General features: G+C 44.5%; 1 protein-coding gene across 1 annotated transcript in view; it reads right to left on the minus strand.

Annotated features, from left to right (window-relative positions):
• Positions 1-3,490: 3,490 nt before the first annotated feature.
• The window catches only part of VPS50 (VPS50 subunit of EARP/GARPII complex), a 428,941-nt gene continuing 409,349 nt past the window's right edge, over positions 3,491-23,082 (minus strand). The window contains exons 24-28 of the mRNA XM_082258038.1: positions 17,050-17,146; positions 12,752-12,910; positions 6,607-6,728; positions 6,294-6,483; positions 3,491-3,775 (exon numbers count right to left, since the gene is read on the minus strand). Of these exons, the coding sequence (XP_082114164.1) occupies positions 3,656-3,775; positions 6,294-6,483; positions 6,607-6,728; positions 12,752-12,910; positions 17,050-17,146 (688 nt within the window). The 3' untranslated portion in view covers positions 3,491-3,655. The remainder of the gene's footprint in view (positions 3,776-6,293; positions 6,484-6,606; positions 6,729-12,751; positions 12,911-17,049; positions 17,147-23,082) is intronic.

A 23,082-nucleotide genomic window follows, 5' to 3' on the forward strand; every position in this document is an offset into this window, starting at 1 on the left:
AAGACTTCCATGTGCTGGAAGTCGCTTTCCTTGCTTTAACTGGAGGTAGGAATAACTGAAGCTGACACTCCCTTGTCCTTCAGTACCTGGGTCTCAATGGCCAGGCCATTAAGCCAGCGACTGTAAAGCAAGATGGAAGATCGGTCCCTGAGACCGCAAATCCTCCCCGAGAGGAAGTCTCCAAGGAGCGTCCGCGACTAGCCTCGCCAAGTCGGCGTACCAGGCTTGACGAGGTCAATCCAGAATTTCCAGAATAACTTGAATTCCCTCCACCTCTATCCTGCGAAGAAGTTCCCGCAGCAACTTGAGAGGATGGAAGGCATGCCGTAGCTGATACTGCCCCCACGGGGCGATCAGCGTTTCTGCTGCGTCCGCTAGAGGATCGTGGCGCGAGCTACAAACCTCCGCACCTTCCTGTTAGGCCAAGGTGCCAACAGATCCACATCCGGGATGTCCCAATGAAGGGACAGCTAGGGAAAAAACCTCTGGATGAAGAGGCCATATGCGATTGGATCCGAATCGGGCTGCTCTAGAGCTGCTCGATCCAGTAAATCAGACAAAATCTGATCGCTCTCAATTCCGATACCCTTATTGGTAATCTGGATACTATCGGAAGAAATGACTTCCCCTGGTTGAGCATCGGAGACTTCCTGGTCCTCTCGCTCAACCGGATCCGATTGTCCAGGGAATCGGAATTCTGATTCCATTAAAAAAGAATCTCCTTCAGGAGAATTCGGGTATGAGACTGGGTATACGGTACTGCCTCTAAGAAGGCCACCATCAGTCCCAGCCAATTGACGGACAGCAACATCCGAATCGTTGACTGAACCTTCTGGAGTTTCCCAGCAAGGAGAAACTCTCTTGCCCAGGATGTATCCAACCTTAGGCCCAGATAGTTCAGTCTCCTGGTGGGAACCAGGGATGATCTTTGGGAAAGCGAAAAAACGCTGATGTCCTGCGATGATGGGGATATAAAGATAGGCATCCTATATGTCTATGGACGCCAGGAAATCTCTTTTATGCAGGGAGGCCACCACTGTACGGATGGACTCTATTTCTTCCCAAGTCCAGATTTGGACGCACCTTGCCCTCTTTCCTGGGCATTGTGAATAGGTTCGAATAGAACCCCTGAAACCGTTCAATGTTAGAAGGGCAGAATCGTACCGGTGGAAGTGATCGAAACTCGATCCTGTGTCCTCCAGAAACCGGTGAAGACATCCCCCCCCCACCCCAGAGATGGGTAGGGGCGCATCAGGCTATATTCTTCAGGCTTGGCTGAGCCGGACTCTTTGTTTACCCGACCAGCGCCCTTTGAAACCCCTCTAAAGGGGCTTTGGAGGGTTTCGCCTTATCGCCCGCCCTCGCGGAACGAACAACTCTATATGAGCAGAAAAGGAAGGTCCTCGTTATTTACGAGGTCTTTTTATCCTAACAGTCTGTGGCAAGACAGCAGGTGGTACCGTCTATCCTATAAAGAGGAATTCCTCAAACGGATAGCACCTAGCCATGCGTTTGGAAATAACAGGGGTTCGTTTCAAAACGACCCCATTTGGGTAAAGGAAAATCCTTCGCCCTTTTGGTAGGCTAACAAGTACCAAAAAGGAATCTCAGTCTCAGCTACCTCTGCCGGTGTAACCTCAAGACTAAAGGTTTCCCGGACGGACACAACTAGTGCATCCACCACTCTTGTGCTATGGCGGAGGCAGAAACGTGCTCCTCACTGCTGAGGAGATATTACCTGAGACAACAGCCCCCTAAGAGGGACCTGCAACTGCATTGACCAGTTCCGAATCCGTATCTGAAGTATCTGATAAACAATAGGGGTAGGCGGGGGTCGCTACTTGACCCCCGTCCCTGACAGGCCACCTCCACCCGGGATACCAAAGACTCCAAAATTGCCGATAATGCATTAAAAACAAGTGGGGTACTGGAGGGTCCTGCGGCCACCTTGAGGGGATCAGGTGGGGATACCTATGCGGCAGGGTCAATGATTATACAAGACACTTGCCAGCGACAAAAAATGACAAAGTAAAAAAAAAAAAAAACTTTTTTTTTTTTTTTGTGTCCCCCAGTCGCAACAGCGCCCCTCAGTGTTACCTGCCTTTTTGGACCCCACAGAGAGAGAGACAGACCCCAAGGCTCATCCCTGATGCACAGAAGTTTTCATCAGCTTGCTCAGTGCTTGTCTTGTTACAGACAGGAAGTCTTTGGCCCTATTTCCTGGGTAAAAGAGGCGGCTCCGCCCCTTAACACGTCTGCCGGCTCCTCCCCCTGGCTCCATGAGGTGTTTGAGTCACCTCAAACATGGCCGCCCCCATGCTGGAGACACGAGGCTACACCAAAATGGCGGCCTCGTGCGATCTACCAGACAATGGCGGCGGCCTGCACAGAATAACGGCATGTCTGCAGAAGGATCTCGGCCTCACAACCCTTCACCCTCATGGTGGTCAGCGTGGTCGGAGGTACCGGACCCTAGCGGGCCGTATGCGGTCCGCTGCTTAGCTGGAGGAATGATCTGGAATGCAGTATACATGTATAGACATCGCCCTGTGGCTACTGACAGGTAGGATACCTTATACTATCACAGTAAAGTTCTAGTACTGCCACTGACTACAATCATTTACACATCTTTACAATTAGATTGTCAGCTCCCAAACCAAGCCTCCTGGCTTCTTGTACACAAAAATCACACTCAATTAGGGGGATCTGTGACATGTTGTAGGATAGAGGGGAACCCATCCTTACCATTACAGAGAGGGGCCCGCGTTCACCACAAGACCCGTCAGGGGGAAAGGGGGAACATACTACTCACCATACCGGAACCAGGCAGGCGCCAACTCCTGACAGTACCCCTCTCCACCGAGGTAGGAGGGCTGTCGACCAATACGGGCGCCGTGACTCATGGTCTTTGGCGTTTCAGCGAGACGTTTAACTCGCAGGGTCAGTCCCCGTCCAGTGGGACTATGTCACGGCCGACCCAGCGCGGAGCTATGGCCTGCACGCGCTCGTAGGCTGAACTGGGGTGACCACTGGATCTCAACATCCAGCCCGTCGCCCAGTTCAGCTTTCTTGCTTGAAGATCTCACAGGAACACTGGAGAAAAAAAGCTGTCTTAAAAAATTCTTTTCTAAGAAAAAAATCCTGCCAGGACCGAAGATCCCAGCAAGGTATCTAGGTCCTTACTCCTGACTAGACAGAAAAAAACTGATTTGCTGAGGCAGAGAGAGAGAGGATATACCCTCTGGGACTGCCCCTAGGGTGTGGCCAGAGCATTTTATTTCCTGTCTAGTCCTACTCCTGTGGAGGCAACATAACCCGAAGGTGCTGTATCACCGAGGACTACGTCTGCCAATGAGCGATAGAGAAAAAGGTATTTTTTTGAGCGGTGTTTGCGCCCCTTGTGGGTGGGTGGGGTATGTTTCCCTCATTTCCTGTTCTATCTAACACCTATCAGACAGGAAGTGAGAGGAAATCCCCCCCCCCCCCCCCCCAACCAGGACATAGTAAATAGTTGACAAAGGCTTTACCCTTGCCCCACTCTATTCAAAACTTTAGGAAACAATTATGGCTGGAGCTGGGCTTTAATAAGCATGGGCTATGATGGCTTGGAAAAGCTGTAACATCAGACTTAGTCAGGAGGTAACCCCCCAATGGATTATCTTTTTGGTCGGTCCAGGTCATCAATAGCCGCCAGGAGTTTCTGTCTGGCCTTTTTATTTATGTGGGAACCAAGGCATACATTCACCAAGTTGGTTAGCTGCTTCGTGGAGTATTCCTATAAAAAGAGAAAAAAAAGAGAAATACTAAGTCTCAATAGATCAGACACAGATGAACAACATTGTGTCATTCCGGAAGACAGTGCACCCAATTAATAAACCAGTACAAACTCTTAATGAGAACCTGTCAGCTCTGAAATGATCTCATTATCTGCTAATAAAACCCATTTTCAGAGCTCTCTTTCTATAGGAAAAGCTGACCTGACTGTTGGGTGACAGTCTGCGGACATATGCTCTATATACAGCGGGTGAAATAAGTATTAAACACATACATTGTTACATAGATAGGTTGGAAAAAGACACAAGTCCATCTAGTTCACTTTGTAAAATAAAACTAATTTTAAAATAGAAGTGAGAGGCAAAACATTTGTATGTACAGCGGGTAAACTTATGGCGCTTTTCCACTGCATGGAACCGAACGGTTCGGCTCGCTTTTGTGCTTTTCCACTGCTGGTACCGCATGGTATGGTGTAGGAACGGTTCGGTACGGTACGGTACGGTGGCGCTTTTTCACTGCATGGAACCGAACGGTACAGCTCTCAAAAACAGTACCACCTCGATTGTGGTTCCAAGAGGTACCATACCCGGTACCATATCCCATAATCCTTTGCATGCAGTCACTACTAGCCACTGATTGGTCAGAGAATCGTTGTTATCCCACCCACTTAACTTTAGTACTACTTTAGTGGAAAAGCAAACCATACCGTACTGAACCGTTCCAACACCGTACCATGTGGTACCAGCAGTGGAAAAGCAAACCGGGCCGAGTAGAGCCAAGCCGGTACTTGCAGTGGAAAAGTGCCATAAGTGTTGAACACTTCATCATTTTATTAGGTAAATCGATTTCTAAAGGTGCTATTGACATGAAATGTTCACCACATGTCGGTAACAAGCCATGCAATCCATACATACAAAGACACCAAAACAAATAAGTTCAGAAATTAAGTTATGTGTAATAAAATGAAATGACAAAGGGAAAAAGTATTGAACACGCTAACTAAAATGTATTTAATACTTGGTACAAAATCCTTTGTTGGCAATGACAGCATCAAGATGCCTCCTGTATGGAGAAACTAGTCACATGCATTGCTTGGGTGCGATTTTGGCGAATTCTTCTACAAAAACAGGCTTCAAATCTTGAAGGTTCCGTGGGCCTCTTCTAAGAACTCTGATCATTAGTTCTTTCCATAGATTATTTATTGGATCCAAGCCAGGTTATTGACTGGGCCATTCTAGCAGCCTTTTTCCTTTGAAACCAATTGAGAGTTTCCTTGGCTTTGGGTTGGGGTCTTGCTGAAATGTCCACCCTCATCTCATCTTCAACATCTTGGTAGATGGCAGTAGATTTTTATCAAGAATGTGTAGGTACATTTTTCCATTTCATCCTTCCTTCAACGATTTGAAGTTTGCCAGTATCCTATGCTGAAAAACAGTGCCACACCATGATGTTCCCACCTCCAAACTTCACTGTTGGTATGGGGGTGTATTTGGGGTGATGTGCAGTGCCATTTTATCTCCAAACATGGTGTGTATTATGGCATCCAAAGAGTTCAATTTTGGTCTCACCTGACCAGACTATATTCTCCCAGTATTTTACAGCCTTGTCTAAATGTTGTGCAGCAAACTTTAAACGAGCTTCACCATGCTTTTTCTGTAGCAATTGAGTCTCACATGGTGAGCGTGCATACAGGCCATGAAGATTGAATGCATTACTTATGGTTTTCTTTGAAACCATTGTACCTGCTAATTCCAGGTCTTTTTGAAGTTCTCTACACATGGTCCTTGGCTCTTGGACAACACTTCTGATCATTCTTTTCACTCCTCTGTCAGAAATCTTGTGAGGAGCACCTGGTCGCGACCGGTTTATGGTGAAATTATGTTCTTTCCACTTCTGGATTATGGCCCCAACAGTGCTCACTGGAACATCTATAGGTTTGGAAATTCTTCTGTAACCAATGCCATCAGTATGTTTTGCAACAATAAGGTTGTGAAGGTCTTGAGAGAGCTCTTTGCTTTTACCCATCATGAGATGTTTCTTGTGTGACACCTTAGTAATGAGAGACCTTTATATGGGCCATCAGTTGAGACTGAGCCAGCTGATATTAATTTGAACTGACAAGGGGCAGGATTGCTTTCTAACTACTAATAGATTTCAGCTGGTGTCTTGGCTTTCCATGCCTTTTTGCACCTCCTTTTCTTCATAAGCTTCTTACTTTTTCCCGGTGTCATTCCATTTTATTACACATAACATTTCTGAACTCATTTGTTTTGGTCTCTTTGTATGTATGGATTGCATGAGTTGTTACCGACATGTTGTGAAAAGGTCATGGCAATAGCACCTTTAGAAATATATATACCTAGAAAAACAGTGACGCATTCAATACTTATTTTACACGCTGTACGTTCTGGTTTACAATAATCAGACTTTTGTCTATCCCCTTCTAGCATGCAGATAGTGAATTAGGACTTCCTTGTTTGCATATTTTTTCTAAATTTTAAATTGCATACGATGCTCACCCTGTGCTCCTTGATCCATCGCTCCATGTCGTTCTCAGTCAGGTAATAAGCCTTGATGTAAGTTTCCACAAACTCCTTATCAGGAATGGGCCGAATGTCTGTCAGCTTCTCCAGCTTCATCAGAAATTGCTGGTAATCCAGCTGCATCAGAGCTCGCCCTTCATTGCTGCACTTCTTCACATTGGCGTACCTAATTGGGACACAATCATCTATATTAGTATTTAAAAGCATGTAGCTCATGGTCTTAAAAGTGAACCTGAAACTGAGTCACTGTAACGGCAAGTAAAAAAGCAAAAACAATGTGGGTACCCACCCTTCCACAAGTGTCCTGTTGGCGAGTCGTATACAGTGTTCCCAGAGGATATTCGACACAGGCAAAGGTATACGGACGTGCTTTGACAGCTCAGCCAATTTCTTATTAAACTGTTCAAATTCCTGTAACATAATGGTTTCGATATTTTACGATTATATACAAATGCCCTTATAGAAAAAGCCTATACAACACATGTGACATGGCAATTGCTGCTTTTATGTACTAGATTTCCTTTTTAAGCCAGTTAGCTAGAACTAGCTCCTGCAGAAGTCTCGCACAGTTACACAGCTCTTACTGTACAGAAGCCTTTCTGTATAGGAAACACTTTGTTCCAAGAAGCAGGAGGATATAGAAAGGCTTCTTCACAGTATGAGCTGTAAAAATGGGTAAGACTTCCGCAGGAGCTAGTTCTGGCCAACTGGCTTAAAAAAGGGCCAGATACTTTAACATATCACACACCTATCTGTTTTACTATTACCAGCTTCGACATGCTATCCGTGCACAGTTTGGTTCTCTGGACAATCCTATTAAAGTGCCGCCACTAGAGAAAATGTTAAGATATAGTGACCCTACTAAACTTATTTCCACATATTATGCTGCTCTTGTTACAGACAGTAACCCTAGATTCCAGGTTGTGTAGAGGAAGTGGGCCTCCCTGAATATTCCTCTTACAGAGTATGACTGGTCTGAATTTAGTGACACATCTAAATCCTCAGTCATATCCTCTAGAGACCACATTATCCCACTTAAGGTCTTTCACCATTCCCATTTTACTCTGACCAAACTATATAAATTGGGGCTGTCCACTTCCGCTGAATGTTTTAGAAGCTGTGGCCAAACCGCTGACTTCCTACATGGTTTCTGGTCCTACCCCATGGTTCAGAACTTTTGGATAGCTATAGGTTCCTTTATCTCCTCTGCGTTGGGTCTGCCAAACATTGTAAATCCCAAGAATTGCCTTCTGGCCATCTTTGGTGATCTGCATGTCCCTTCTCACGCTAAGAGATTACTAAGTATCTTATATTTATATGCCAAGAAATCTATTTTATTGTCGTGGAAGGGACCGCAGCCCCCCACAAGATCCCTACAGTTAAAATTAATCAGTGATTCCTTACCCTTGTATAAACTCACGTTTTAGACCCAGAAAAGAGCTAAAACATTTCATAAAATATGGGGTGGATGGATAGCTAGCCCTCGGACTCTTACTCCAATATCAGTGTGGTAACGATCTTACACCCTGGTTGTGCGCAACAAACCCAATTCATTTTGACTAATATTCACCTGAACCAAAACTCTGCAGCTTGTATAATTCTTTGTGACCACGCATTTTATAATTACAAGAAATGTGTGATGATAATTATATAATGTTTAAAGCTCTCGAGTGCATAGTTTTTTTTTTTTGCACTTCTCTGGGCAAGTTTGTCATACTGCTGTACAGTGGTGGCTGGTGCTCAAAAATTTGGGGGGGGGGGTGTTTGGGGGCGCAAAAAGAAAAATGTAATAGGCATTGCTTTGCGGCAAAAAACGCGGTAAAAAAGTTGCGTGAAAATATAAATCATGTGGGACGCCGCACCTGCTGATGAATGATGCGCGCCCGCAGGGAAATCTCAGGGTTGGAGCGGAGATGATTTAATGTAGTGGCTGCCCATGCGCAGTAGGACGCGTGGCAACAGCTGATATCTGACGCAGTGAACGTTAAAAAAAACAACCCCATGAAAATTCCCTACCCTCCGCAGCTGTTATCAGCGCAGTGGGAAGCGGCTCAGCTGTTGAATGACGTACGTGGACAGGAAGTGACGAGGGTAGGGAATTTTCACGGGGTAGGGTTTTTTAACGTTACACCGGGTCTCCAGCCAAGCCTCTAGCAAATGCCCAGGAGAAGTGGATTGTAGACAAGCCCAAAACTTTGTTCACTGGTCACTTATCCAGCATGCATACTTGGCATCAACCACTGATACAATGCCATCCAGGTATATATCACTCCCCAGTTCAGCATCAACCCAAAACAGAGGCCACAGCTCCTGGATCTGCCAAGCCTGTTATTTCCAGTAGTATATAATCAAACTTTCTCTTCTTTTTCATCAGATTTTCAATTGCTTTTAAACAGTTGTCCTTTACAGAGCAGCACAGGCAGCCATTTCTCAGCTCCAACCACTCCTCATACAGCTCGCCAGCTTGGCTGATGACTAAAGACCTTTCTACAGCACTGCCTTCACCAAATTCATTAACAATGACTGCTATTCTCTTGTTGTGTTGTTCAGTCAGAATATAATTCAAAAGAGTTGTTTTTCCAGCACATCACCCTGGAGGGATCACTCCTGCCTGCACCGATCACAAATCACACTGCACATCATGTGCTGTAAACACACTGAGCTTCTTCCTGTGACCTGCTGACCCAATGAGCTGCTCCATAGCGGCATTTTCCCCTAGTAAAAGTCCCATGCTTACTTACCAAGTCCAAGATCAGATGAGAGCAATGCTGTATAATTTGAGGTAGTCACAGTCCACTCCAGCCCAGACGAGAGACAAAGGCACCCGCTGGGCTCTGGGGTGAGGCGGCGGGAAGCAGAGAGTGACGCCCGCCCAAGCGACGTCCGGTGTCCTGATCACAGGACAGCAAACTCGGAAAACATTAGTGGGAGTGTTGGGGGCGCATCGCTCTGCGCGCCGAGGACACACCAGGAGCCCGCCAATCGGCAACAGACAAAAGAAGCACATGATTCAAAAACCCCCACCCCTCCCATAGACAGCAATGTGTCCGGCGCCCCTCGCATTGAAAGGTACACTTTCTTTTTTTTTTTTTAAGATGCTTGCTGCATTTTACTGTGTGTGACTAGCCCTGGGGGGGGGCGCCCCTGCGCCCCCTATGACCAGCCGCCACTGCTGCTGTATGTTTGTTTGTCTTTGAAACTCAATAAAAATATCTTAAAAAAAAAAAAAAAAAAAAGGGCCGGTTAGGTTTCTCAATATACACAAAATATAACTGCCTTTTTAACCACTTGCCTACTGGCCACTTTAACCCCCTTCTTGCCCAGGCCAATTCTCAGCTTTCAGCGCTGTCGCACTTTAAATGACAATTGCGCATGCAACACTGTACCTTTATTACATTTTTTTCAAACAAATAGAGCTTTCTTTTGGTGGTATTTAATCACTACTGGGGTTTTATTTTTTGCTGAACAAACAAAAAAAGACTGAAAATTAAGAAAAAAATAAAAATAAATAGTTTTTATAGTTTGTTATAAAATTTTGCAAACAGGTAATTTTTCCTCCTTCATTGATGTGCGCTGATGAGGCTGCACTCACAAGGCGGCACTGATGGGCACTGATAAGGCAGCACTGGTAGGCACTGATAAGGCGGCACCGATGGGTGGCACCAATGGGCACTGAAGGGCACTCCTGGGCAGTAATAGGTAGAACTGATGGGCAATGATAGGCACTGGTAGGTGACACTGATAGGCAGCACTGATGGGGCACTGATAGGTGGCACTGGTGGGTACAGTTGCTCTTCGGGACCGATGTCCCTCTGACAGCACGCGGCGATCGGCTTTTTTTTCTCCTCACGCTTATAGCGTGAGAAAAAAAAAAAAGCTGATCGCCGGCTGCTGTTTACATCACGTGATCAGCTGTCATTGGCTGACAGCTGATCACGTGGGTAAGGGGCCCGGACCAGCCCCTTACTCCAATCTGTGATCAGCTGAGTCTCATGGACTCGCTGATCACAGAGCAGGGGAGGACGTAAATGGATGCCCTACAGGCAATTTTGGTCACGCTGTAGCCGTTTATCGGCTATAGCACGGGCATATAGAAGTTAAAAGTAATTTTAAAGGATCACCTGGTAAAACAACCGATTCAGTTTTAAATCGAAATGAAAGGCAAAACATTTATGTATAGATATAAAAAAAGGAAAACCTTTATTTATAATGTTTTTTTTTTTTTTTTAAATAAGTGCTCACATTCTCTCTGCTGCATAAGAGCTGGGGTGAGGAGAAGCAGCAGCATTCTGAGCTTGACTTGAGCTTCACTGGCTGTCAGGACAAGTCTGATCATTAGAGGAGAGTACACCAGGTTCACAGCATAGCTAGAGAACTGACCAGCTGTACTCTCCTGCTTAGTGTGGTCAGTTATAATAGGAAAGCAGAGTGACTTGCAGCAACACCAGGGATTTCACACAAAGGAAGCCATTCAAAGGAGAACAGGATACTGTCCCATACCAGTACATGGTACAGCAGACACATGTCAGGAATATGAAGTGTTGGGTAACAAAAGCTTTAATATTTATTTAAAAAAAGCAACACTGAAGATTGTTGATCCAAGGAGCTATGTAACTGTGTAAGGGGTTCAGGAAGCTAATTTTAGCAGTTGAAACAATTGAACCAGCCTGTGTAGGATGTGTTGCCTTCCACTGGATCATCTGTGGGTTTGGGGACCTAAGGATGCAAGGTTTGTATAGGCCGACTCCAGGATTCTTTACTTTTTTTTTTGTGATTGTAAATGCTTTTCTTTTTTTCTTTAAATAAACAGGTTTATGCTTACCTGCTCTGTGCAATGGAACTGCGCAGAGCAGTCCTGAACCTCTGATTTTCGGATCCTCCGCTGGCACTCCTGCCTCATCCTCTTTGGCGAATGCCACCATAGAAAGCTGCTTCTGACAGGTGTGTTCTGTCAGAATAGGCGACCCGTCAGATTAGGTAATAGAATTGACGTTACATCAGCTAAATACTTACTGTGCATGCGCAAGTTTGCTAATCTGACAGAACACCTGCAGTCATAAGACACCAGCGGACATGTTACTACACCCAGCTACGTCTTGAATTTCAGTCATTTAATGAATAAAGTGAGCGTATATGAATAAATAAAGTATATTGGGATCGTTCATGCTGTTTTCATGTTACATTTTCAAAGCCTAAAGTTTTACCGCTGACCGATGCAGGGTGTACCAAGATGGCCTCCGTCACCTTCCTACTGCTGGCGACCAGCTTCCTTTAAAATGTAACATTCCAAACCGCATCACAGATCTCAAAATACTAAATATATTTATATCTGCACAGTTTATTGCTTAAATGACTGTGAACTTCAACACGTAGCTAGGTGTAGTAACATGTCCGCTGCCACCTTCTGACTGAAGGCGTCACACCAGCAAACCTTCTACGAATGCGCAGTAAGTATTCAGCTGGCGGAACGTCACTTCCGTTACATAATCTGACGGCTCGCCTATTCTGATGGAACACAGGCTCGCTCCTGAGCTTTGCGGTCTGCGTCTATAGAGTCCCGACCCCCCGGTAACTGGCTTTGATTCACAGCAGTGGGAACCAATGGCTCCTGCTGCCTCAGCAAAGCCAGTGAGACCAGGAGGTGAGGGGAGAGAAGTGCTGGATCAAATAAGGGCTCAGGAGTGCATTAAGGTAAACGCTTTTTAGGCTTTATAACCACTTAAATTAGTCCCCCAGCAATAGTTGGAAAAAAAAAAAAAAAAAAAAAGACAGCTCTGGCTGAAATACTCCTCTTCTATATGATGCTTGCCACCTGAAGAAATTCAGTTCTGTACCTAGATAAACGCTCAACTTAGAGATGAGAGCAACTTCTGAGATGAAGGAAGCTGGGCTGTAGACGGAGGACATACTGTGAGTGCAGGGTGTCATGTACCCGCCCCCTAATGGAACATCACTATGGCACTCTGTAGTACCACAGTAATAACACAGAGAGCGACACTGTCATTGTGGAAATGCTCTGTGTGTCACCAAGGATTGCAAACAGCCAGGGGAGGATCCAGTGAGCACCCTGCATATTAGAAGTGACCAGCCTGAGAAATTTGGTGGAAAAAAAAGGGATTAAAATCAGTGAGAAGTGGGTGGGCCCAGAGTTGAGCTTTAATTTATTTTTCCTATGCTAGATCTGATGGGCATGTGTCTTATTTCTACTTATATATTCTGTACAGACACAAATAACTAACACAAGAAACAAGCTGTCATTTATCATATTTGTGACCTAGTTGTGGTCTTTACTTTCTTTCAGAGTCTTTGAGAAACATTAAAGTTTCAATGACATTGGGAGATGACAGAAAACAAATAAACAACGCAGAGCTTAGAGACCCGAATGTGCGCTGTCTGTTCAATATAAAGATCCTGTGTAGTGAGGAAAGAATTACCTTCAATAAAGCATCAACATATACATTGTGCTGTGACATGATTTCCTTTACATCCCATTTCACGTTCGCCATAAGCACTAGTAATTGCTCATAATCAATAGCCTTTGCCGCTACAATCCAGTAAATTGGCTTGCGGAGCTCGCTGGCGGTGGACACGGTCTGCAAAATACACAATAAATGCAATAGGATCAAAATCACTATATCTTTCATTTATGTCACATCAGTAACAGAGAAATTAGAGAGACTGATGGATATTTCAGTGTTGTGTGATTGCTGGGAAATTGGCTTTTATTACAGAACACACAAATTAAGAGGCAATCATGCTTTGAGATACCTAAACCTTTTGCATATCCTTGTGGGAAAGAGCAGAGATTAACTACTCCTAGTATTGCTAGTAGTGCGGCAACACTTTTCTGTGTATTTGTATTATTTTATCCCTGATGGATAATAAAGAAGATTTTAAGAGCAGTGGACACCATGTGGCCGCCCTTTTTGTTTGGATGTTTGATTTAGTGGCGGTTCACATATTTGCTATGCGGATCCCTGCAAATCCACTGCGCATTCCCGCATCGCATTCAAATTGCATGCAGTTCACACTGCCATATGCGAATAGCTGGGGGTGTCAATACAAAGTTAATGACACCCCCAGATCAGTTCGCATATCGCTGTGCGAACGGTCAGTTCGGACATGAATCTGAGCGCATTGGTGTGAACCACCGATCTGATTCTGCAGCGGACCCAAAAAAGGGTCAAGTTGTGTCCGAATGCGATGTGAATTCAGCCATACAATCTGTATGGCTGAATTTGCATCGCACAGACATCGCATGTGATTTTCAGAGCAGTGCGCTCCGAATCACATGCGATGTCTGTCTTCGCACTAATGTAAATCGGGACTTACAGCTTGTGTGGCTGTTGTCTCAGCAAAGGTTCGGCTCTTACATCCCACATGTTGGTTGGAGGGGTTGTAGCATCATATATTTTATATTATAAATGGCTGCTACTATGCCTGTACACTGGAAGCTCCAAGGGATAACAGAAGGCAGTGGGTGATCCAACTCACCAATCACCTCCAATACAAAATTTCAATTTTGTATTAAGTAGGTTCTTATGTCTGCACATGCCTCTACCCCAAACATGTATACTTACAACTTTACACTCCCTAACCTCCTCCCCGCATTCATGGAATGTATGTGAGCCACTCAGGCTGCAAGAAGGGTAGTCCTGTGCCTGCTGCCGTGAGTGATGGCAGAATATCCCAGGATCTGCACATCAGAACAAGACCCACTGCATGTAGACAAGAGTAGCAGTCTCAGCCCGGACCCCCATCAGGCCACATCCCCAACGAGTTTCATGCTGCCCACTGGAGCTGCCTATGAGTAAGCTCCAGAGGGCGGAGTGAAACGTGATGGAGGTGTGACCTGGCGAGGGTCCAGGCTGAGGCTTCCACTTGTTTACATACAGCAGGTCTTGTTCTAATGTGTGGCTCCCTGGATCTTTTGCTCCTCCCCGCACTGTCAAAACTCTTGCTAATCCGGTACATGACTCGTTGTGTGACTCAGGGTGGAGCAACCAATTACCAGGCCTGAAAACTATAAAATGTGGAAGGGAGGGTGTTCCATGACATCTTTCCTCTGTGTAAGCTCTGACCCTAATTGATACAGAAGTTTAGACAGGACATAAAGGCAGCAGCAAAGGAAGGGATCCACGGTAAGTATAAAGTGTCTTTTAAACTGATCAGTTTTTCATATTCTATAAAATCTCCATAAAAAACAAAATGGTTGAATTATTCCACCTGCTTAAGTCCCAAAAAATCTCTTTAATTTTTATATCATCAGATAGTCTTTGTCTAATGCAAGCTTTGGAAGTGATTGTAAACGCATATATTATATATATATATATATATATATATATATATTCTTTTTTTTTTAAATAAAAACATGTCATACTTGCCTGCTCTGTGTAATGTTTCTGCACAGGGCTGCCCCCATCCTCCTCTTTTTGGGTCGGCCAGCACTCCTGGAACCTTCCCACTGCCAAGTGCTTACCACAGCAAGCCACTTGCTATGGGTTTTCTCATGTGGGCCTGCTCCCAAGCTGACTGTGTGTGTCCAAAACCACACAAGAGCATGGCTTAGCCCTGACGCGCCCCCCCCCCCCCCGCTCTCTCTTCACTGGCTGAGATTGACAGCATTGGGAGGCAATGGATCCCACTGCTGCCTCTCTGCCAAATAAGGAGAAAGAGAGCTGTTACCTTGATGCAAAGCACTGCATTGAGATCGGACTCAGGTGCAGTATTCTGCACACAGAAGGTGGGTCAGCCTTTAGACTCACTTTAAATGTCCTTTGGTTAGGGTCACCTATAGACTTTCCATATCTGCCATCTTGAGATAAAACGCTGTTCCCATTAGCTGCTTTGATGGCTGTCTGGGAATTTAGGGTTTGGCCGCTGCTAAATTGGCCATACACTAGTCGATTTTTGAACAAATATTTCTACGAATATTCTTATCAGTACATTCAATGACTTGACTAATGTCTTTCAAATTATGGGATAAGTGGACAAAAGCCACATGCACCGTTAGGCCCCTTTCACACTTGTGCAACTTGTCGCGATTTGGGACTGCAAAGTCGCATGACAAGTTGTACTCCATGATTTCCATTGAGTACCATTCATATCTGTACGGCTTCATATCGCAACGACTTCAAAGTAGTCCCTGCACTACTTTGGGACGATTTTAATGCGTTTTGAGGTCAAAAGACATAGGCATTGCTTCAAGTGCAGTCAAAATGTCGGCAAAATTGCGCGAAAATAGCAGCAACAAAATCACGGTAAAATCGCACGACTTAAGTGTGAAAGGGGTCTTAGAAATTAGTTGATTCCAGAAAAACTTTCCATCGTGCTCCTTTTAATTTTATTTGTTACTATGGATGAAAACGATGGATTTGACCTTCCTGACGATTAGAAAATTGAACAAACATTCTTAAAATTAAAATTTTTGAACAAAATTCTACTAGTGTATGACCACCTTTAGTTAATTACATAGTTGCAATGGCTACAGGTGCCCTGAACTTACACAGAAATCTTGCCAGTATGAGCAGACCTTTTGAGGTCAAAACCTGAACTGGATTGAGAGTCACTGCTCTGAGAAGAGTGAACTAAGTGATCAGTGGTCATGTGATCACTCAGCTCTTGGTCTCATAGCCAACATAAGCCAGCTGCAGTATCACGCCGATGCTGCAGCATAGAAGTCAGTATGTATTTTTTTTTTTTTTAATAACCAAACTCCTTTAAATAACTGGAATAGGACCACGCATTTAACATCTTACAATTTTACAAATGAGTCTGTAGATCACCTTTAAAGTGGTTCTAAAGGCAGAAGGTTTTTTTTACCCTACTTGAAAAACCTTCTGTGTGCAGCAGGCCACCATAATACTTACCTGAGCACATTTCAATCCAGAGATGTGCACAAGAGCCTCAGCTTTCTGGGGACTCTCCCTTCTCAATGGCTGAGACAGCAGTGGGCGCCCCATTGGCTCCTGCTGCTGTCAATCACATCCAGTGAGCCAATGAGGAGAGAGAGGGGGGGGCCGCAGCTGTGTTTGTGAATGGACACACACCACAGCAGCTCGGGAGCAAGCCTGCTTGGGAGCCCCCAGAGCAAGCAGCTCGGCCAGGAGGGAGGGGCCAGGAGCGCCAGCGGGGCAACTGAGAAAAGGAGAATCAAGGCTGCTCTATGCAAGACCAAAACACAGCAGCAAAACATGTTTGTTTTTTGTTTTTTAAGCCAAGGCTTTAAGCCCCTTTCACACAAGGGAGTCTGTCGGCGGACTCCGTTTATCTCAGCCGGGGATCGATCTGCAGATCCCCTGCTGAGCAGGCGGATGGCAGCTCTGTCTCTGCGCTGTGTGTGGAGACACAGCTGTCAGGTCCATGCTGTTCTCTATGGGGGAATCGGATGAGAACGGACCGCCTGTCCATTCTCATCTCATCCGATCTGCTGGACGGATGGAAAATAAGGTTTCCATCCATCCAGATTTGACGGACCGGATGTCAGTGGACATGTCTCCACTGACATCCGATGCCCCATAGAGATGCATGGGGCATCCGTTCAGATCCTCCTGAAAAACTGACAGGTGAATCTGAACGGTCCGCTAGAGTGAAAGGGGCCTAAAGATCACTTTAATTGCATACAATTCCCAATCTGCTTTGCCTATAAACTCCCTCACTGTACCAAGGTTTGCACAAACTGCAGGCAGGTGTAGTGCGCTCAGGAGAACACATCAAAAATTCCTTCACTGACCTGAGAATAGAACTGCTGAAGAAAAGGTTTTTTCGCAGACGGCATCACAGAGTCCAGATGTGCCTGCAGAGACTCAAACTGCTCCGCCAAGAAGACCCTGAAAAACAAATCTGTGGGTTAAATGAGGTTCACAGAGCAGGGAAGACACATGACTATACAGAGCTGGTGTATCTGCTCAATCAATGGATCACACAGTGCTTCTGAGATCATTGCAGGCTGTGAAGGCAGTTGGCTCACAGATCCTTATCCAATATGCAGGAGGAAGAAATATCACAAGAAGCAGCTTGTGGCTAGAACAGTAAATATTACAGAACAGCTGGAAAACTGTTTTGTGTTTGATTTGAAGATGCTGGAAACCATTATAATCCTAATTTACACTGCAAAAGAATGGTAGCGTGTTACAAGGCAGTCCTTCATATATGGCTGGAGAGAGAAGTCTTCTAATAGATAAAAAGACCCAATTTAATGCTAATCTGTAATCATAATACATAATAAACCCAAAAACAAAAGAATAATGTATTGCAGTTTAAATTTTGGTGGCGGCATTACTTTTCCCTTTTTAGCCTGGTTTCCCCTTTATTTTCATCTGATGATCCTACCAGTAAAGAACTTCCTGCCTTAAGCTGGACGGATCAGTGTGTGGCCACTGTTGTTCAACAGAAGTCCATTGTTCGATCAACTTTTGTCAAATGGACGAGTTGGAAAGCTTTTTTCGATCAGTGGCTGCAACCACCGATTAGGGTATTCCCAAAAGAACCGGGTGCACCCGTAATAGTACAATGTTTTGACAGAGGGGATTCCTCCATCCACCTCGCTTGTGTGGATGGAGGAATCGGTTTGGCCAGCTTTAGGGTGTCTCCACTTTATGAAGGAACAACAGAGACACCTTTGGAGAGCAGTATTGCCAGTCTGGGCTAATAAATGTACCACTTGCGGGCGGCCCGCAATGTACTGGGCACAGGCAGAGCAACATATCCATATGTCGATGCCTACTTCCGGATTGAGGGCACCTGCCCCGCCCCCCACACTATCAGAGTCACATAATAGGTCGCTGATAGCCGCCATTACTAGTATTAAAAAATAAATAAATACATTTCCAGTATATATATCATAGTTTGTAGACGCTATAACTTTCACACAAACCAATTAATATACGCCTATTGGGATTTTTTTTTTTTTTTATTTATACTGGGCTAATAAATGTTGGCCAAAAGTTATGAATAAATTTCATTTTTTTTTTTATATTTTTATTAGATATGTTTTAAAGCAGAAATTACATTTTTTTTTTCACTTGAGGTGATTGTTGCTGTTTTAGTGTGACAGAAACAATTGAGTACTGTCTGTGATTTGCACGAACATTCAATTTTTCAGGACATGTTTTTGGGGTATGTCCCCTTCTTCAAGGTCCTAGAGGTACTAATTCACAAAGGTTTTAGCAGAATGTTAAAAAAAAGACAATTTCCAAGGGAAAGGGGGGAAAAAAAACCACACACACAAACTAATGTAAAAGGGCAACAGTAATAAAACTAGCATAAGTAGTGAGATAAGACAGAGGGAGAGCTACAGGTGAGGACTGGGGCAGGGGGCATGGATGGTGTAACCTGTGACTGAGCAGAGGCTGGTTCAATGCCCCACTGGAGACTCTCCTCTCCCAGGCAGCTCCAATTAAGCTGTTGCAGCTCCCCCTGATCCCAGCTGCCCCCTGCTGGCCAGGTCAGAACCCAGATTTGGCTGTTGAGTAGAGAGTACCTAGAGCGGAGCTTCAGCCTGGAATAGGGGTCAGGAGGAGGCGACGAAGAGGGAGAGTGGGAGGGGGGCCGAGTCACTGCACCATAGGCCTATGGTTTGTACTTTCCCCCTGGGCCGAAAGTTGCCAGTCAGCCCCTGGAGAGCTATAGAGTGGGGAAGGGGGGATTGGGGGGTGACATTTACAGAGGGGGTCATAAAACCGTTGCATAATGAAAACCCATATCCAAGTTGAGGCCGGTATCTTTTGTGTCAAATAGAACTATCATTCTAAGTTCAAAAGGTTCCTTTCCTGAACAGTTTTAACATTCCCTTTAGCCCCAATTCACACTATTGCGATGCAGGAACCAGCGTGAGGGAGATGCAAAGCAGGAACCCGCACTGGAATCGCGCTGGTTCATGCTTCGCATCTCCCCCACAGGCAATTCACACTGCCCTCTGCAAACCGCTGCGGATGTCAATACAAAGTTAATGACACCCCCCAGATCGGTTCGCAGATTGCAGTGAGAACTGTGAATTCGGACAATAATCCGAATGCATGGGTGTAAACACACATGCGATCAGATTCCAGTGTGGGGGAAAAAAATAGTTCCTGCACCTTTTTTGTGAAAATCCAATGTGAGTTCAGCCATACAACTGTATGGCTGAATTTGCATTGCACAGACATCGCACGTGATCTGTACAGCAATGCGGGGCGAATCGCATGCAATGTCTGTGTTCACTATAGTGTGAACCCAGGCTTAAGAACTAAGACATTGAGGTCCTCCTTAGTGTGGTCCAGTTGTGAGAAATGATGTCCCACAGCTGTGCAGAACTTCTCTTTTTTTATGTTCCTTGATGGTGTGTCTGTGCAAAATAATCCTCGTTTGTAACTTCTGTTCTGTTTTGCCAGCATAAGATCCTTTGCATCTTTTGCACTGGATGAGGTACACAACATTACTGGAGGTTGTATTACCTTGGGATATTTGTGTGAAACAAATTATCCAAATTTCGTTGGTGTACAGTGTTGCATGACCGCACAATTGCCAGTTAAAGTAGCACAGTACTAAATCGCAAAAAAATAGCCTGGTTATGAAGGGGGTGAATCCTTCCAGAGCTGAAGTGGTTAAATTTACAGTATAGGTCTGTTTTGATATTCAGAGCTGAAATGGTTAAAGATAAATTCCAGCTAACACTTTTTAAGCAGTTACAGCAACAGATTTTTCTTTAGGGATAAACATTTTACATAAATGAATAAACGCTAATCAAATTAAGCACTCCTATCTGTGTTCCCTGGTTTGTCTCATCACTCTAAATGCCAATTTGGCTGGACAGCTTGGTCTGGAAGGAAGTTAAAAAAATAACTGATTTACTTTCAGGATCACAAGGTGAAAAAAAAAAGTTAAAAAAGCCTAGAGCAGAGGAGCCATTCAGGTTATGGAAATACCTACCAAAATATCTGGAATAAAAAAATACATAATGACCCAGGTATAGGTCAATGGATTTGAGGTGAGCACAGTGAGTGAATGGTGGTGATACTCACTTGGAGGATATAACAGTAGTTGATGTTGGAGTTTCACTACATGCACAGAGGTGTTCTTTGGACCTTATTTAATAAACATCTTATTATATTGACTATTAAGGGTCCTTTCACACCTGTTGGTTCCGCCAATGGACTACGTTCTGCTTAGTGGGGGATCGATCTGCCGATCCCCGCGCTGAGCAGACGGATGACAGCTCCATCTCCGCTCAGTGTGGAGACAGAGCTGTCAGATCTGTCAGAGCTGGGGGAATCGGATGAGAACGGACCGCCTGTCCGTTCTCATCCGATCCGCCAGACGGATGGAAAATAGGGTTTCCATCCGTCCGGATTTGACGGATAGGATCGGATCGGATGGCAGCGGACATGTCTCCGCTGTCATCCGCTGCCCCATAGAGATGCATGGGGCATCCGATCAGGTCCGCCTTAAAAACTGACAGGCGGATCTGATCGGACCATATGTGTGAAAGGGGCCTAACAGACAAGGATGGACACATTTTTCACAATATTTATTTCTTATGGCGTTAAAGATTGCACTGCACTAGTTTTGTATATATAAATATTTATTTTGATGTGGGAAACAGTGTCAGTTTCAGACTGTCCGTCGCACTATTGCAGTTTCATAAGTCGCTGATCACTGCCAATAGTAGTATAAACAAAAATACAATATATACCATAGCTTGTAGACACTATAACTTTCATGTAAACCAATCAATATACACTGTACACTTATTAGGCTTTTTCTGTGCTGAAGACATGTAGCAGAATACAGTTTGGACAAAATTTATGAAGAAATGTTTTTTTTTTTAAATAAAAATTATTGGATATCTTTTATATAAGTAAAAAATCATGCTTTTTGCCCCCAAAATTTTTAGTCTTTTTCAATTTATATAATAAAAAATAAAAAACCCAGTGGTGATCAAATACCACTAAAAGGAAAGCTCTATTTGTATGAAAAAAAAATGATCTAAATTTTGTTTGGGTACAGCATTGCAGTGCAATTGGTAGTTAAAATAGTGCAGTGCTAAACAGCAAAAAATGGTCTGATCCTGAAGGGGGTAAAACCTTCCAGAGCTGAAGTGGTTACATTTACAGTATAAGTCTGTTTTAATGTTCAATTTTGAATTAAACGATCCGTTTTAACTAACTTGCAGCCCTGCCAGGATGCAAGATGGTGTTGTGGGGAGTCAGGCTGAGTGAGAATAGCATGCCCCTAGATAAAATGTGCGAAGGATGCTCATTTCAATAACATCCTGCAACATCGTCAGCATATTAATCCTGGCTCTCACAGTATGCAGGGTCTTCACAATATAGCGGCCAATTGAGCCCTTCCAGCCCAGTAAGAAAAAAAACAGGCTGCTATAAAATGACCTTTAATAAAAGAACAAGATAAAAAAGAAAAAAGAAAAAACTTTAAAAGAATGTTTTAGCCTTTTAGCAAATCATTACAGAACAAAATATTTGAGTGCATTTTATACACTTTATAAATTGCAAGGTAGAAATACATCAGCAGAAAAGACATCAAATGCAGAAACAGGCTGGGCTAAAACAGTGAGCATTTATCGGAAGAAAATTAGATGTTGTGAGAAAGTAATGCCAAAGGAAATTTGTGTAGCAACCAATTGCATCACAGAGACAGCAACACCACAGTTTCTGGTTTTCCAGGAAAGGGGATAAGGGTGGGAAGAGAGTCCTCAGACCTGTGGAAGCTCTAACTAGAGTGATAAACACTATATTGTCAAAAGTATTGGGACGTCTGCCTTTACACACACATGAACCTTAATGGCATCCCAGTCTTAGTCTGTAGGGTTCAACATTGCGTTGGCCCACCCTTTGCAGCTATAACAGCTTCAACTCTTCTGGGAAGGATGTCCATGGGAATGTTTGACCATTCTTCCAGAAGTGCAATAGTGAGGTCAGGCACTGATGTTGGACGAGTAGGCCTGGCTCGCATCGGTAAGCCCAAATAGTTAGTCTGATGTCCTAAAAGACTACTCCAGGTACACCCTAATTGCCCTGACCACATCCAAAATATGCAAAGCAATTTCCTACAGATGTTTTGGCCTGGGACACAGGAAAGGCAACAACATGGCTTCATTCAAATGAAAATCAGAGACAACCTGAGGAAGGAACGACAAACAGAGGCGAAGAACCATTTTATCTCTGTGAACCACCAAGTAAGTTGGACAGGATAACGCTGCCAATTCCGACCCTGCGCACAGAGGTGATAGCCACCAAAAAGGCCACCATCTGGGACAGGGTAAGCAGGGGAATCTCCCGAAGGTTCTCAAAAGGAGGACTCTGGAAGACTGAGAGCACCAAATTGAGGTCCCAAAGTGGCAACAGAGACCCCACTGGATGGTCAAGTGCCTAACTCCCTGAAGAAAAAAGTACGTACTAGGGAGTATGTGGCCAAGGGCCGTTGAATGAAGACCGCTAAGGCCGACACCTGACCCTTGATAGTACTCAAGGCCAGTAACTGCTCAACCCCCCGTTGAAGGAAGGTCAAGATCCAAGCCACCAAAAACAGTGAGGATGAACCCAAAGAGACTCATACCACGCAATGTACGTCTTGCACGTATAATGGTAGATCACCCTAGAAGTAGATTTCCTAGCTTTTAACAGCGTTGGAATCATTGACTATCCATCAGCAACTGGCGTTCAACAGCCAAGCCGTTAAAGCCAGCGACTGTAAAAAGGATGGAAGACTGGTCCTTGGGACAGCAGATCCTCCCTGAGAGGAAGCTTCCAAGGAACGTCTGCGACCA

This window comes from Pelophylax lessonae, assembly GCF_965119305.1.
Source record: "Pelophylax lessonae genome assembly, chromosome: 5".
In the NCBI taxonomy this organism is placed as follows: domain Eukaryota; kingdom Metazoa; phylum Chordata; class Amphibia; order Anura; family Ranidae; genus Pelophylax; species Pelophylax lessonae.